Source organism: Phocoena phocoena, chromosome 16, assembly GCF_963924675.1.
Source record: "Phocoena phocoena chromosome 16, mPhoPho1.1, whole genome shotgun sequence".
Classification (NCBI taxonomy): Eukaryota; Metazoa; Chordata; class Mammalia; order Artiodactyla; family Phocoenidae; genus Phocoena; species Phocoena phocoena.
Window position 1 is genome coordinate 76,310,104 of NC_089234.1, and position 16,508 is coordinate 76,326,611.

At 38.3% G+C, this 16,508-nt stretch overlaps 1 protein-coding gene and 1 pseudogene across 1 annotated transcript in view; both read right to left on the reverse strand.

The window, feature by feature from the left end:
- The window catches only part of RYR2 (ryanodine receptor 2), a 515,056-nt gene extending 498,849 nt beyond the window's left edge, over positions 1-16,207 (reverse strand). The window contains exons 1-2 of the mRNA XM_065893933.1: positions 16,133-16,207; positions 15,204-15,323 (exon numbers count right to left, since the gene is read on the reverse strand). Of these exons, the coding sequence (XP_065750005.1) occupies positions 15,204-15,323; positions 16,133-16,207 (195 nt within the window). The remainder of the gene's footprint in view (positions 1-15,203; positions 15,324-16,132) is intronic.
- LOC136136081 (voltage-dependent anion-selective channel protein 1 pseudogene) lies at positions 5,070-5,928 on the reverse strand (annotated as a pseudogene).
- Positions 16,208-16,508: the final 301 nt, after the last annotated feature.

A 16,508-nucleotide genomic window follows, 5' to 3' on the forward strand; every position in this document is an offset into this window, starting at 1 on the left:
GCAATAAGATCATTAAACAAGAATCCTATTTTTTTTTAACGAATTTTCTTTTTCGAGGGACCACTCCATTACTATTAATAAATGATTGGCCTAAGACAATCATTGGTCCCCTTTTGAACTTAATGTAAACTTGAGTTTGTATCTGTGTAGGTATGTACGTGTGTACAAGCATCATTCCATATATGTGTATCTTTCAGTGTACGTTCTAACTGGTCTGCATATATGAAGGCTGTTGGTACACTGATTTTATAACTCACTGTTCTATAGATGTCTCTCATAAGTCCATTTTTGGTAGTTTTTCCACTGACTCATTTGGTAGTCTTAGACATATAATCAGATCATCTGCAACTAGAGATGCTTTACCTCTTCACATCCAAACTTAAGTCTCTATGTCTAATAACACTGGCTTGTCCCTCCAACACACATGCACAGCAGAGATACTGAACGTCCATCTTTAACTTACGTCCACTTCAAGCAACTAGTGTATGGGGATATAGGTATACATATCGCTGATTCACGTTGTTGTACAGCAGAAACTAATACAACATTTTAAAGTAATTATACTCCAGTAAAACATACAGATGGACCTAGAGATGATCATACTAAATGAAGTATGCCAGACAAAGACAAATATCAATATGATATCACTTATATGTGGAATAAAATAATTATACAAATAAACTTATCTGCAAAACAGAAACAGACTCACAGACACAGAAAACAAACTTACGGTCACCAACGGCGAAAGCATGGGGGATGGATAAATTAGGAATTCGGAATTAACAGATACATGTTGGGGCTTCCCTGGTGGCACAGGGGTTAAGAATCCGCCTTAAGTGACTCAGCCCATGTTCCACAACTACTGAGCCTGTGTTCTAGAGCCCGCGAGCCACAACTACTGAAGCCCACACGCCTAGAGCCCATGCTCCACAACGAGAAGCCACCGTAATGAGAAGCCCGCGCACCACAAGGAAGAGTAGCCCCCACTCGCAGCAACTAAAGAAAGCCCAGTGCAGCAACGAAGACCCAATGCAGCCAAAAATAAATAAATAAAATGAATAAATTTATTTTTAAAAAAACAGATACATACTACTATATTTTAAATTGATAAACAACAAGGGCCTACTATATAGCATAGGGAACTACATTCACTATCTTATAATAACCTGTAATGGAAAAGAATCTGAAAAAGAATATGTATATACATATTCACACACATATATATGTACATATATATAGGAGGTATAACAGAATCATTTTGCTGTACACCTGAAACATTGCAAATCAACTATACTTCAATTAAAACGTAAAAGGAATTAATGTCTACTCCAAATAGATACATAAATTTCACCATGTTAACTATTTTTAAGTGTGTAGTTCAGTGACATTTAGCACATTCACCACGTTGTGCGACCATCACCACTAACTAGCTACAAAAAATTTTCATCATCCCGAAAGGAAATCAGGGACCCATTAAGCAATCACCCTCCATTAAACCCCTGGCAACCGCTAATCCGTTTTATGTCTCTATGGATTTGCCTACGCTGGATATTTCATATAAATAAAAACCATACAATATGTGAAAATAAACAAACAAACCACTAGTGTCCCACCCCCAGTAAATAAGGTGCTGACTTTTGAACTGAAGTGTGCAAGTGTGTGTGTGTATACGTATGTGCGTTTGTAAAATAAATGTTAAGGAGCTATCCATCAATTCCTATTTTATTATTTTTTGAAACATAGATAGATATTAAATTTTGTCAAGAGACATTTCCCTACCTTCAGGGATGTCTAAAGAATTTTTCTCCTTAGCTCTACTAATATGAAGAATTATACTAACAGATTTTTTGGTATTGAGCCCCTCTGGGATTCCTGGAATAAACCCCACTTGGTCATGAGGTATATTTTAATGCAACATTGTTTTCTGTTAAAACATTTTATTTTGGAATTGTGTATCAATATTCCTAAGTAAAATTGTTCTATAATTTTCCAAAATAATTTTTTAAGATTTTGGAATCCATGTTATACTTACTCAATGAAACAAATTTAGAGGTTTTCCTTCTTTTCCTATCTTTGGAATAATTTAAGCTGCATAGTTAAGAATGGGTTTATTTGACCCTGGTACAATTCTTGTCAGGAAATTCTTTTATTACTTTATTTTATGACAATTAGTCTGTTTAGACTTTCTGAAGTATACTTAATTTTTCTACAGAATGATTCATTTCATGAAGATTTCCAAATCTACCTGCATATAATTGAGCAAATGGTCCCTTAGGATTTAATTTACTGTGCTGTGACTGTTTTCCCTTTTGTACCTTTATGTAACTTCTAATACACAAGAATATTTGTACTTTCTCCCTTTATCTTAGTTTGTTGAATTTTTTCAAAGAACCAATTTTTAAATTAACTCATCAATTTCCTTTTTATCTTTATTAATTCTATCCTGTTGCTTTCTTTTGTTTACTTTGTTATTCTTCTAGTTTTTTATCTGCTTGTTTAATCCATTTATTTTCTTTTTATTTTTTATTTTTTTGCTGTACGCGGGCCTCTCACTGTCGTGGCCTCTCCCGTTGTGGAGCACAAGCTCCGGACGCGCAGGCTCAGCGGCCATGGCTCACGGGCCCAGCCGCTCCACAGCATGTGGGATCTTCCCGGACCGGGGCACGAACCCGTGTCCCCTGCATCGAAGGCGGACTCTCAACCACTGCGCCACCAGGGAAGCCCTTCTTTTTAATTTTTATTAATACATGCATTTAATGCTAAAAATTTTCTCCTGATAACTTTCTTAGATATGCCCACATATTCTAAATAATCATGTACTCATTTTCATTACGTTTAAAAATTTCTTCCATTTTATTTGACACTTCTCCTTTGACCTAACATTTACTTAACGGTGTGCTTTGTAAATTTCAGATAGAAATAGTTTCTTAATAGTTTATGGCGTTTGTATGCAAAGTCACGTTGGCTAGCATCTTTGACACATATTTTCTTTCCCTAAGTTTCTTAATGTGTTACTCCATTTTCATTTGGCATAAAGCGTTGGTCTTAAAAATAAGTATCATGACAATCTGACTTTCCTTCCTTTAAAAGTGACTTGGTCTTTTTGCCTGGATTCAAAAGGTTTTTTTTCTTTACCCTTAAACTCCAATAGCTTTACTGTGATTATCCGTCTGGGCCAACTAAGAAGGTGATTTTCTGCGTAGGCACTATGCATTTTCAATGTGTGGTTTCAGGCAAGTGTTCTTGAGCTTTGGTTTTCTTCCCAGGATCATTTATTATAAGTGCATTCTCTTATACCTAACATTTTCTGTTGTCCTTTTTATTTCAATGCATTATTTTATACCACATTTAGGTTCACAGCAAATTTGAATGGAAAACACAAAGATTTTCCCATCACTCTGCCCACAGACGTGCTAAATAAGCCTCTGTCATTATTAACATCCCTCACCAGCTGGTACACTTGTTATAAGAAATGAACCTTCATTGACATATCTAATCACCCAAAGTCCACAGTTTTCACTCTTGGTTCTGTACATTCTATGGATTTTAACCAATGTATAATGGCACGTATTCATCATGAGAATATCATACGGAAGAGTTTCACTGCCCTAAAAATCCTCTTATTCACCCCTCCTCCCTAACGCCTGGCAACCAGTGATCTTTTTACTGTCTTCATATTTTTGGCTTTTCCAGAATGTTATATAGGTGGAATCCTACAGTATGCAGCCTTTTTGGATTGGCTTCTTTTACTCAATAATATGCATTTAAGTTTCTTCCATGTCTTTTCATGGGTTGATAGCTTATTTCTTTTGAGTACTGAGTAATATTCCACTATCTATATGCAACACCGTTTATTTATCCATTCACCTACTGAAGGACATGCAGGTTGCTTCCAAGTTTTGACAATTATGAATAAAGCTGCTATAAACATCCACGTGCAACTTTTTGTGTGAACATTTAAACTTTCAACTCCTTTGGGTAAATACCAAGGAGTATGATGGCTGGATCATGTGGTCAGAGTATGTTTAGTTTTGTAAGAAGCCTCCAAACTGTCTTCCAAAATGGCTGAACTATTACGCATTCCCACCAATGACGAGTAAGAATTTCTGTTGCTTCACAACCTTTTCAGCATCTGGTATTGTCAATGTTCTGGATTTTGGTAACTAATAGGCACAGTGGAATCTCATTGTTTTGTTGTTGTTGTTGTTTAAGGTTTCAATATTTTATTCAAGTTTTATTTTAAGTGATGTTAATTACAGCATTTGAAGGGGAGGAACTAATTCCACACAAAATGAAAGACTCTAAAATGTACCCATTAAACTCCTAAAAAATAAACTGAGTGGCGTAAATACAAGAGAAGTTCAATTTACATGCTGAGTGTTGTCACCATGTGATTACAGTCACAGAGACTCCTCCCAGCTTGCAGCTGGAGCTCTTAGAAGCTATTACATACTCTGGTGCAAGAGCCAAAAAACACAACATGAGAAAAAACACAATTAAGTCCTGAATTACTGGCTTCATCACATCCACCTTCTCCACCCCAAAGTGGCACAGAATAAACAGCTACCACTCCCTGCAGACTACTTTTGGTGTAAAAGAGGTGACGGATTGGGGTGGAAAAAGTCCCTGCCTTAAAAAGTCCCTTTCAGATGAGTTTGTATACACCATCAAAGAGCCTCTTCTCAATCAGGGTAGGAGACCAAGGTTCCGTTCTCAGGAAATCACAATTTCATTCATTTACTTAATACGAATTTACGAATTACAAAGTGCCTGCAAATTACCAACTTCCACTTGCAGCCGTTTCTAGGTAAAAAAGAAACCTGACATCTCTAGAGGGGCCAGCAAGCTCCCCCTCAAGTCTACAGCTGAAAGGACCTTCTATGAAATTGGGTTTCTTCTGTACCTCTGAAAGGGTAACACCCTAAAGCTGAATCACCTTTAACCTGGAAGTCTAACATGATATATAGCAATACTGGCATCCCAGGCATACAACATTAAAAGGTACACTAAATTATGAAGGTAGCTATGCTGCAAAATAGTTTAAAATTAAACGACTGTACAGTATTCATTTACGCTTGGAACTCTAGACCAAGCCTGTGGCCACCAGCACTGACATTCCTGCCATCCAGCAGAACTGACAGTGTCAGTTTGATACCTGGCTTTAGGGTCTGAGTATATTCTAACCCTATCAGGCTGGAGTTGTTCACTTTAGCCGAGAAGCTGGCATCAGGGTTGATCTGGTACTTGGCTGCTATTCCGAAGCGAGTGTTACTGTTTCCCGCTGTCCAGGCCAGATTAACAGCAGTCTCCAACTTCTTGTTCACCTTCTGATAAATGGAGCCGCCAAACTCCGCCCCATCATTTACAATAGTGTGAAGCTGGAATTCATATTCATCGGTCTTGTAGCCAACCGCAAAGTTGCTCTGGATCACTCGAGACTTTGTGGTCTCAAAATTCATCTGGTAGTCAGCCAGCCAGCCAGCCCTCATAACCCAGCACGAGAGCACCCGGGTGGAAGGCCCGGCAATGTCGAAATCCACGTCACAGCCCAGGTTGATAATGTTCCCACTTGTACCCTGTCTTGATTTTAGCATTTTTTTTCCCCAGCGTTTGGTGAGAAGGATGAAATCGAAGGTCAGCGTCAGGCCACGTGCAAGCTGATCTTCCACAGTAATCTCCGTGCCTAGTGTGTTGTCAGTGTTCCATTTCTCCGTAAACGTCAGACCATATTCGGTCCACCTGTAACTTGGTTTCCAGACTGCCCGTCACTCTGGTGGTCTCAGTGCTGGCTGAACTTGAGCTTGTAAATTCCAGGCCATTCTCAGATTTTGTCTGCAAATCAAGTTTTATTAAGCCAAGTGCATAGCTCTTGGTGAAGACATCCCTGGCAGATTTGCCAAGATCAGCATATGTGGGAGGCACAGCCATCTTCTGCTCAGAAGCGGTGGCTGTGGGCTCCGCAGCGGCTACGGCGGGGGCTGCAGCATGAGGAACAGAGTGAGCGGCGGGGCAGAGGGCCTATCTCATTGTTTTAATTTGCACTTCTCTAATGACGTAAGACGTGGAACAACTTTTCATGTGCTTATTTGTGATCTATATACAGGTATCCCCTGCTTTTCAAAAGTCTATTTTTATGCCAGTTTGCTTTTAGGGAAGATCTACATTAGTACCTGTTTGCTGATCAAAATAAATCAGAAGAGGATTTTTGCTTTTACGAACAAAGGCAAGAAGCAGAAACAGCGTTCAGCTTTCGTCTTGCAGCAAAAGCCATTACAGATCCAGCCGATACTATCAGCAACAAGAGTGGCACCAAGGAGCATGATGGCTGGGTCACATGGTCAGAGTATGCTTAGTTTTGTAAGAAGCCTCCAAACTGTCTTCACGCAGTCCTTCCTCAGAAGCTACACTCAGCATCTCGGCATCAAGCAGCCGCAGCTTTGACTGTGTCTGTGAGCATCTGTGCTTTATCTCAGTTTAATTTGTGCGTCTGTTAGCAAGATGTGTCCTAAGGTAACTGCTTGTTTTTTGCCATATGAAAAGTTTCATAGGAATGCTCTACTTTCAGATGGCAGGGGAAACCTGTTATCTCCTTAAATGAGGTGTCTTAAGGCCTCTGGCCTATTTTTTAAAATCAGGTTGTTTCCTTATTTCTGAGTTTTAAGAGTTCTTTCTACATTTTGGGATGGGCCTTTTCCAAGTATTTTCTCTCAGTCTGAGACTTATCTTCTCATTCTTTTCACACTGTCTTTCTCAGAGCAGAAGTTTTTAATTTTAATGAAGTCCAGCTTATCCATTCTTTCACGGATCGTGCTTTTGCTGTTGTAATTAAAAACTCATCAACACACCCTAGATCATCTAGGTTTTTCTAACTACGTTATCTTCTGGGATTTTATAGTTTCGCATTTTACGTTTAAGTCTGTGATGCATTTTGAATTAATTTTTGTCAAGGGTGTAAGGTCTGTGTCTAGATTCACTTGTTTGCATGGGGGGGGGGTGCCAGTTGTTCCAGCACCATTTGTTAAAAAGACTATCTTGGCTCCATTGGACTGCCTTTGCTCCTTTGTCAAAGAACACCTGACTTTATCTGTGGGTCTATTTCTGGGCTCTCGATGCTGTTCCATTGATCTACTGGTCCAATCTCTCACCATTATCACATTGTCTTGATTACTGTAGATTTACAGCAAGACTTTAAGTTGGATAGTGTCAGTTCCCCAACTTTGTTCTTCTCCATCAACACTGTTGGCTATTCTGGTTATTTTTCCCTCTCCAACTAAACATTAGAATAAGCTTGTCAATACTCACAGAATAACTTGCTAGGATTTTTACAGGGATTGCACTGAATCTGTAGATCAAGTCAGGAAGAACTGACATTTTGCCAGTATTGAGTCTTCCTATCCATGAACACAAAATACCTATTTAATTTTTCTTAGATATCTTTCAAAGTTTTGTAGTTTTTCTCATAGAGATATTATAATATTTTATTAGATTTATACCTAAGTATTCCATTTTGGCATGTTAATATAAATGGTATTGTGTTTTTAATTTCAAATTCCACTTGCTTATTGTCCGTATAGTGGGAAGCAATTGACTTTTGTATACTAAATTTGTATCTTGCAATAACTGCTTATTAATTTTAGGAGTTTTTGGTTGATTCTTTCAGATTTTCTACATAGATTTATAACGTCATCTATGAACAAAGACAGTTTTATTTCCCTCTTTCCCATCTGTAGGCCTTTTATTTCCTTTTCTTGTCTCAATGCATTAGCTAGGACTTCCAGTACAATGTTGAAAAGAAGTGATGAGAGGGGATGTTCTTGGCTTGTTCCTGATCTTTGTGGGAAAGCTTCAAGCTTCTCACCATTAAGTATATTAGCTGTAGGTTTTCTGTAGATAATCTTTATCAAGTTGAGAAAGTAAACTAAGACTACATGGGAACTAAGAGTTTTGTGGGGTTTTTTTATCATGAATGCATGTTATTTTTTCCAACACAATTTCTGTATCTATTAATATGATCATGTGATTTTTCTTTTGCTATTGATGTGATGGATACATTAATTGATTTTTGAATGTTGAACTAGACTTGTATACCTCGAATAAATCCTATGTGGTCAAGGTGTATGATTCTTCTTATACATTATTGCATTCTATTTACTAATATTTTCTTGACGATTTTTATATCTACGTATAAAGAGATATTGTCTGTAGTTTTTTTTTCTTGTAATGTCATCATCATATTTTGATATAAGAGTAACCGTTTCATAAATGAGTTAGGAAGTATTCTTTCTGCATCAATCAGCTGAAAAAGATTATAAAGAATTGGTATAGTGTCTCCCTTAAGAATAAGTGAGGGAATTCCCCGGTGGCACAGTGGTTAAGAATCCACCTGCCAATGCAGGGGATACGGGTTTGAGCCCTGGTCCAGGAAGATCCCACATGCCATGGACCAACTAAGCCCACGTGCCACAACTACTGAGCCTGCACTCTAAAACCCTTGAGCCACAACTACTGAGCCCTCATGCCACAACTACTGAAGCCCACGCACCTAGAGCCCATGCTCTGCAACGAGAAGCCACTGCAATGAGAAGCCCGCGTGCTGCAACAAAGAGTAGCCCCCCGCTCACAGCAACTAGAGAAAGCCCACACACAGCAACGAAGACCCAACACAGCCATAAATGAAAGAAAAAGGAAGGAAGGAAGGAAGGGAGGGAGGGAGGGAGGGAGGGAGGGAGAAAAAAATAATAATAAGTGAATAATCCATTGGGCCTGGTGCTTTCTGTTGGGAAAATTATTAAATGAATACATATATATATTTAAATACAGTATTGCTATTACTACTTTCAACAATCTGTTAGGTCAATTAAGAATAAGAAAAAAAAAGATTTTATTTTAACCACTCATTCTCTGATGCTCTTCCTTCCTTGCTAAAGATTAGAGTTCTTGACCTATATATTTTCCTTATTACTGCAAAACTTCTTTTAACATTTCTTGCAAAGCAGGTCTACTGGCAAAAAATATCCTGAATGTTTGTTTGTCTGAGAAAGTCTTTCTTCTTCACTCTGAAGGGTAATTTTGCAGGATATTGAATTCTGGGTGGTATAGAGTCTTTTTTTCTCTCAACACTAAATACTTCACTCCAGTTTCTTCTTGTTTCCAGTGGTGTTTTGAGACGTTGGATGTACTTCTTATCTTTGCTCCTCCATTGGTAAGTTTTTTCCCTCTGGCTTCTCTCTGGACTTTTTAATTTTCTGTACCTTGAAAATGATACGCCTATGTGTAGGGGTTTTTTGCATTTATTCTGCTTGGTGTTCTCTGAACTTCCTGGATCGGTGGTTAAGTGTCTGACATTAATTTGCAGAAATTATCAGTCTTTACTGTTTCGAATATTTCTTCTATTCCTTTCATCATGATTCTAGAGAACTTCTGTAGGTGTCCTACAGCTCTTAGATACTCAATTCTGTTATGGTTTTTCTTTCAGTCATTTTTCTCTTCGCTTTTCACTTTTGCAGGCTTCTTTTGAGATACTCTCAAGCTCAGAAACTGTTTGCTCAGCGACGTCCCATTGACTAATAAGTCCCATTGACTAATTAGTCCCATTGACTAATAAGCCCAAAGGCATTCTTAATTTCTGTTACAGTGTCTTTGATCTCCAGCATTTCTTTTTCCTTCCTTCCTAGAATTTCCACCTCTCTGCTTACATTGCCCATCTGTTCTTACAGGCAGTCTACCTTATCCGTTGGAACCTTTAGCATATTAATCATGGTTGTTTTAAATTCCTGGTTTGCAGTTGAAAGTCTGGTGGGCCTGGATTACCTGTAGATACTATTCTGCTCCTTCTTCTCTGTGACATATAAAATTACATCTACATACATAATGGAAAAATGTAAATAATTATATGAATAAATGTAAATTAATTACTCCACTTATACAGTATACATAAATTATACGTGATTATTTATAAATTATACACAATTATATATAAATTATATATGATTATATATAATTACATATACATATAACTATATATATATAGTTTTATATATATAGTTATATAAAAGAGACAAATAAGGAGCAGAATTATGTCTACAGGCAACAAAAGCACACCAGATAAACAGGTAAAAATTGAGATGAGCTTCCTTGTACGCTTGGGAAAGGAGGGTGGGTCAGCATAGCTTTTGTAGCTTCAGGGTCCTACAGCAACTTGTTCTGCTGTTTTCATCTAGTGTTCAAAACCAGGCTTTTTGATTATGAGATCTATTGGCTGTTTCCCTGCCCCACTTTCACCTGGTCCTTCTCTATCCTTTGCCCCTATCCACCCCCCTGCTCAATCTGAACTGGATTCCCAACAATTTCCCTCAGAACAGGGCTTTGTCAAGAAAAGAGCCTTATTTGGTTAGTTTCACAAGTCCATAAGCCAAGATTGCTCTAGAAACATCCATCCTTATCATAGTACCTTTGTTCCTTCCTAGTGTTAGCTTCTAGTTTCACAATGGCCCACCATGTCTTCTAGTGAGTACCTGTTACCAGTTTTCAGAGACAGCAGAAACCATGTCACCTCCCCTACACTTCCTCCCCTACACTTACTGATACCAGAGGTGGGGATAACTTGTCACCTAGTTTGCTTTAGATATTATATTGTCTGTGGGTTTCAGGTTTTGCCGTCATCATAGGTCTGTTTTTATGTGGAGATTCAAGGAGATTAAAAACTATGCCTCCCTAATAACTTCTCATTTCTCCATAAACTTTTTAATAATAATAAGGTGGGTATCTCTGAAAATGACTAGTTCCAAAGAACAAAAGCCCAACTTTTCAATTCTAAAATATAGAAACAAAAATGTCATTCATATAAGGAGAGTGCAGTAAATATCCATAATTATGAATAACTATTTAAACATATCATCAGATTTAATGCTTACATTTTCTGCAAGAAAATCTATGCTGGAATTATGAAACATTCTCTTTCAGGCACAGATCAGCCTGAATAAATATCCTAGGAAAATGAAACAGTCTTCTGAAAAAGTAACTCTTGCATTTGATTAGAAGGTTCTGTGCTTAAGGTTTTTCTGGGATCATTTCCAGGAATATGTATATAATTTACAGTGACTGACTACTCAATGCCAACAATAATTCCGTTCTCCCAACCTTTATAATAAATGCAGGAGACACCAATTTGAGGGGTTAAAAAAAAAGGCCATCTCTCATTTTCTACCAATGAATGTCAAATCCAGATATATCTGCATGAAACACATCTGCACCCAGGCTTAGATAGTTTAAACGTCAACTGAAATCCACAGTTTTGACTCTTTGCTCTTACAGAAAATTAAAAGTCTATTTTATAAAATAAATTGCCCTAAGACTAGTGGTTGCCTTTCAAATTTAATAATCCATTAAATCTTATGAATCACTCACTAGTGCTTCATGCTAAAAAATAAGAAAATAAATGAGCTTTACCCAGGTCCTCAGGGAATTTAGAAGCTGGTGTATGGTACCTGGGAGTATACATACTTACATATTCAGGGAGAGAAGATGCTGTGGATGTTACACAGAATTAAGTCCAACTAACAATATAATAGAAATATAAATAAATCACTTAAGAAAAACAGAGAGAAAAACAGCCCAGAGGAGGGACTATTTGAGATAGGCTTTTAAGGGCAAGGAGTATTTCACCAGCAGGAAACGTAAAGGAAGGACGTACAAGTCAGGGAGAACAAAGTAAAATGGAGATATGAAAAAAAACTCACACAGTAGGGAATCATCAAGTAATCTGAGTAGGGGAAAGAAAAGAGTATTTATGTTGTAAGAACTTTAAAAAAAAAGTTCAGATTGGTTTACTGGACTTCAGTTGCTATTTTATTCTACGCTTGATAAAACTACTTCAGTATCTCATCTTAAATACAAATTTTCAGATAAACCGAAAAACAATAATAGAGCACGACAACAACAAAAATGGTTGAGATGGTCAGTTCACTATGTCAACAGTCACAACTAGATAGCCAAGTATCCCTGCGAAGAATTAACCAGTTTATTTTTTTTCCAAAAATTTTTTTCAGTTTTTTTTGAGATATAATTGACATGCATCACTGTGTAAGCTTTTACTGAAGTATAGTTGATTTACAATATTATATTAGTTTCAGGTATACTAACATGGAGTATACTAGAGTGTTCCACGTATGTTCACTTCTAGGATTTTATGGTTTAAGGTCTGACATTTAGGTCTTTAATCCATTTTGAGTTTATTTTGTATATATACAGTGTGAGGAAATGTTCTACTCTCATTCTTTTATAGGTAGCTGTCCAGTATTCCCAGCACCACTCACTGAAGAGACTGTTTTTTCTCCACTGTATATTCTTGCCTCATTTGTCATAGATTAATTGGCTGTAGGTGCCTGGGTTTATTTATTTCTGGGCTCTCTATGCTGCTCCATTGATCTATGTGTCTCTTTTTATGTCAGTACCATGTTGTTTTGATTACTGTAGCTTTGTAGTATAGTCTGAGGTCAAAGAGCATGACATCTCCAGCTTTGTTCTTTTTCTTCAAAATTGCTTTGGCAATTCAGGTCTTTTTGAGTTCCATATACATTTTAGGATTATTTGCTCTAGCTCTGTGAAAATTTTATGGGTATTTTGATAGGGATTGAATTAAATCTGTAGATTGCTTTGGGTAGCAGACATTTTACGAATATTATTTCTTCCAATCCATGAATGGAATATCTTTCCATTTCTCTGTACCATCTTCAATTTCCTTCAACAGTGTTTTATAGTTTTCATAGTATAGGTCTTTCACTGCCTTAGTTAAGTTTATTCCTGGGTATTTTATTCTTTTTGATGCAATTTTAAACAGGATTGTTTTTTGTTTCCTCTTTCTGAGAGTTCATTGTTAATATATAGTAAGTGGGGTCGGAGTGTTTGCTGGGCTCAGGCTGTGGCGTGCACTGGGGCAGTCACAGGCAGCCATCTCAGCAGTTTTCAATCTGCCCCCTCCACCCTGCTTCAGGAGCAAGCCAGCACAAGCACACTGCTCACAGGCAAAATTCAGGCTTCCCATAGCCCTCTTTTGAGTCCCACCAGCCCTCCCACCAGCCAAAGGGGTTCATTTTCCCTGTGTCAGACCCCAGGGCTGGGGCATCCAATATGTGACAGGAACTGCTAACTCCCCAGGGCAAATCTCCACCCGTGTATCTCTCTTTTCCTCTGAGTCCCCTCCCAAAGGCACAAGGTCCCAACCTGATCACTTCTCTTCCCTTCCTACCTGATTCCATGAGGATCTTTCTTATAGCCTTGGCTATACAGGAGTCTTTCTGCCAGTCTGCAATTAGTTTTCAGTGAGAACTGTTGCACATGTAGATGTATTTTTGATGTGTTTGTGGGGAGAGGTGAGCTCCACCTCCTCCTACTCCTCCATCTTGATCTATTTCAAGATTAACCAGTTTAAATGAATGCCTAGCCTATTTCCGTGCCTTGACTGCTACATGACATACCTAACTAGAGCATGAGGAGAGTTCATTTTTAGTACTGGAAACCAGCTCTTATATTAAAGGACCAAGATAACCATAGCCAGTACAGTGAAAAATAAAAACCCAGCTAACTAATTGGCCTGCCTTGTTCTAGGCACGACAAAATTCCAGAAACCACAGGGAAAACACTAAATATTAAAATTCTTATTAAGTTCTTTTTAAGAAGAATATTTTTCACAACTGATACCTATTGTGGTAATTTTCACAAAGAGAATGCTCAATAAACACTTGTCAAATTAAAAATAATTCTAGGCAGGGCTATAAAATGCATAATGTTTTGTCACCCACCATTACAATATTAATAATGTGACTTGGCATTAAATTACTATAATAAATAAATCATATGTATACATTGCTCAATGTTATTCCACAGAGTAATGAAAGGGGTACTGTGATATAAAGGGAAGAATCAGGGACTCGAAGCCAAAAGACCGAGGTGTTAAGTGTGAAAAGCTATTGACGACACTTGCTTTGAGTCACAGGAAGCCTTTGGCCTAGTACCTGCCCTCTACTAGCCCCCATGTCCTCATGTGTACAGTGACTATAACAGCAATAACCATGCACACATTCTCCTATTGTGACAATTACATGAAATCCTGCAGGTCAAAGGACTCTGTAAATTAAAAAGTGCTACACAAAACATTATTAAATTGACTGTTTTCTGGTTGATTTTCTACCCCCAGAAACATCTTCATTTCCTCTCTTTCCTTTATTCTACACAGTCATCTATCAGCACATCCTCTAAATCCTACAGGTCTATTCTCAACTCCCCCAAGTTTCCCATCACCATTGCTTCTCATCTGAAGACCCAGCAGCTGCCCTGCAGACTTCTGCAGGCACCTTCCACCTGCTCTCACTGCTTCTAATCTTACTCGTTTCAAAAGCTTCTAATCTCTCACCAGAACCCAACCATGCTGGCAACTTGATCTTGGACTTCTATCTTCCAAAACTGTGAGAAATAAATTTCTGTTGTTTAAGCCAAAAAAAACCCCACAAAAGCCTCTAATCCACAGAAGAGCTAAATCAAATATTTACTTAAATATTAAATCAAATTATATTGCTCACCTGGTCCAATGGCCTCCCTTTATACTAGGAAGGAACCTCAATTGCTAACCAAGGGCTGACAGGCCCTTCACCTTTCCTCACCAGTGGCCCCATTCATGGTACTAGAGCTGCAGTGGCTTACCTGTTTTTCCTTAAACAGTCTGCAAGCACATTCCTAACGAGGGGCCCTTGCATTGCGTGGTTCTTTCCAGAAAGGTCAAGAACTTAGTACTTCTCCCTCCCTCACTTCATTCTGCTCAAATATCACTGCCTCAGAAAGGTCTTCCCTAAACACCCTTTGTGAAAGGGTGAGTCCTTGCCGTATCGCTCTCCACCCTGTTACTACTCTGCTTTTCTTCACAGCCCTTATCGGTTCTAAAATTATATCACTTATTTACATTGTTTACTTTTCCCCTACTATATATAAACAGCACGGGGCAAGGACTTTGGCTATTCCTGTTAACAATCGCATCTGAGTTATTTGCAAAGAGTAGGGGCTCAACTGAAACTTTACTTAATGAATAGGGAAAAGACTGTTCAATTTCCTTTAGTTTCTGTTCCATAGAAAAGAGCAGAGTGCCCATAAATAACTTCAATGCCCCTATTAAAACCCGAATGTTTGAGTAGCCTGAAAAGGCTTTATCCCACCTTGGAATTCGAAGTGGACTCCAAGAAGCAAAGTCTGTTGCCAAACCCTTCTGCGGCCAAACACAGTTTCTGCTGTTCTTTGTGGATGGTTGCAGTACACTGCAGAACCACTTCATCATCCTGCAGAGGGGAGAAGAGAAAAAAGTGAGATCTGGCATTACTCAGTCTAAATCAGATCCACAAGGTTATTATTTAATGCTTTTTAAAATCAGAGAAAAATAGGACTCCCCTGGTGGCTCAATGGTTAAGAATCCACCTGCCAATGCAGGGGACACAGGTTCGATCCCTGGTCCAGGAAGATCCCTCATGCCACGAAGCAACTAAGCCGGTGAGCCACAACTACTGAGCCTTCACTCTAGAGCCCATGAGCCACAAACACTGAGCCCACGTGCCACAACTACTGAAGCCAGCACGCCTAAAGCCCGTGTTCCACAACAAGAGAAGCCACCACAATGAGAAGCCCGCACACCGCAAGGAAGGGTAGCCCCAGCTCGCCGCAACTAGAGAAAGCCCACGCGCAGCAACGAAGATCCAATGCAGCCAAAAATAAATAAATAAATTTTAAAAAATATTATTTTAAAAATTAAAAAAAATAAAATCAAAGAAAAATAAATATAAGAACAACTGTCCCCAAAAAAGCCAAAGAATCAATTCCTAGTGTATTTTTATTTGCAAAAAAAAGATAACTGGGTAGGGGGAGGTGGGAGAAGTTATTGCTATTCAAGGCAATCAACAGCTTTTTTTTTTTTTTACTGTCATTACTGATCCCCAAAGGCAACCTGCATGGAGAAAAGTAAAATACAGGATTTCCATGTTAGCGCTGTTACACACTGCTTTAAATCATCGAAACTATCAAAAAATGGTCTGACATATTCCTAGGACATCAAGTATTATCAAGAATGGAACAGATTCTACTAGCAAGCACATACACATCGTTCCAAAACTGACACAGGAAAACAGGTCAATAACAGAGCTTCTGGGTTCAAATCAACCTGAAAAATCATCTTAGCTCAACCACACATTGGCAACTTGATCATCTTTGAAATGATCCTGGATTGCTTAAAAATGTACAGAGAGGTGATCTGTTAGTTCAGTCCTCTGCAATCCAACACTTGGTTTCCAATCAATTGCAGGGTTACAGGAAAAACTGTACAAGGGAAAGATGATCCATGGGATGACTCAGTACAGGCAGCATGAACACGACAAGATGCACGGGCTTTAGAATTAGCAATAGCTGGGTTCTTACCCCAGTTCTGCCGTCTACAAAATGAGGAGGGAAGTGAGATCAACTAACTTACACAGTGA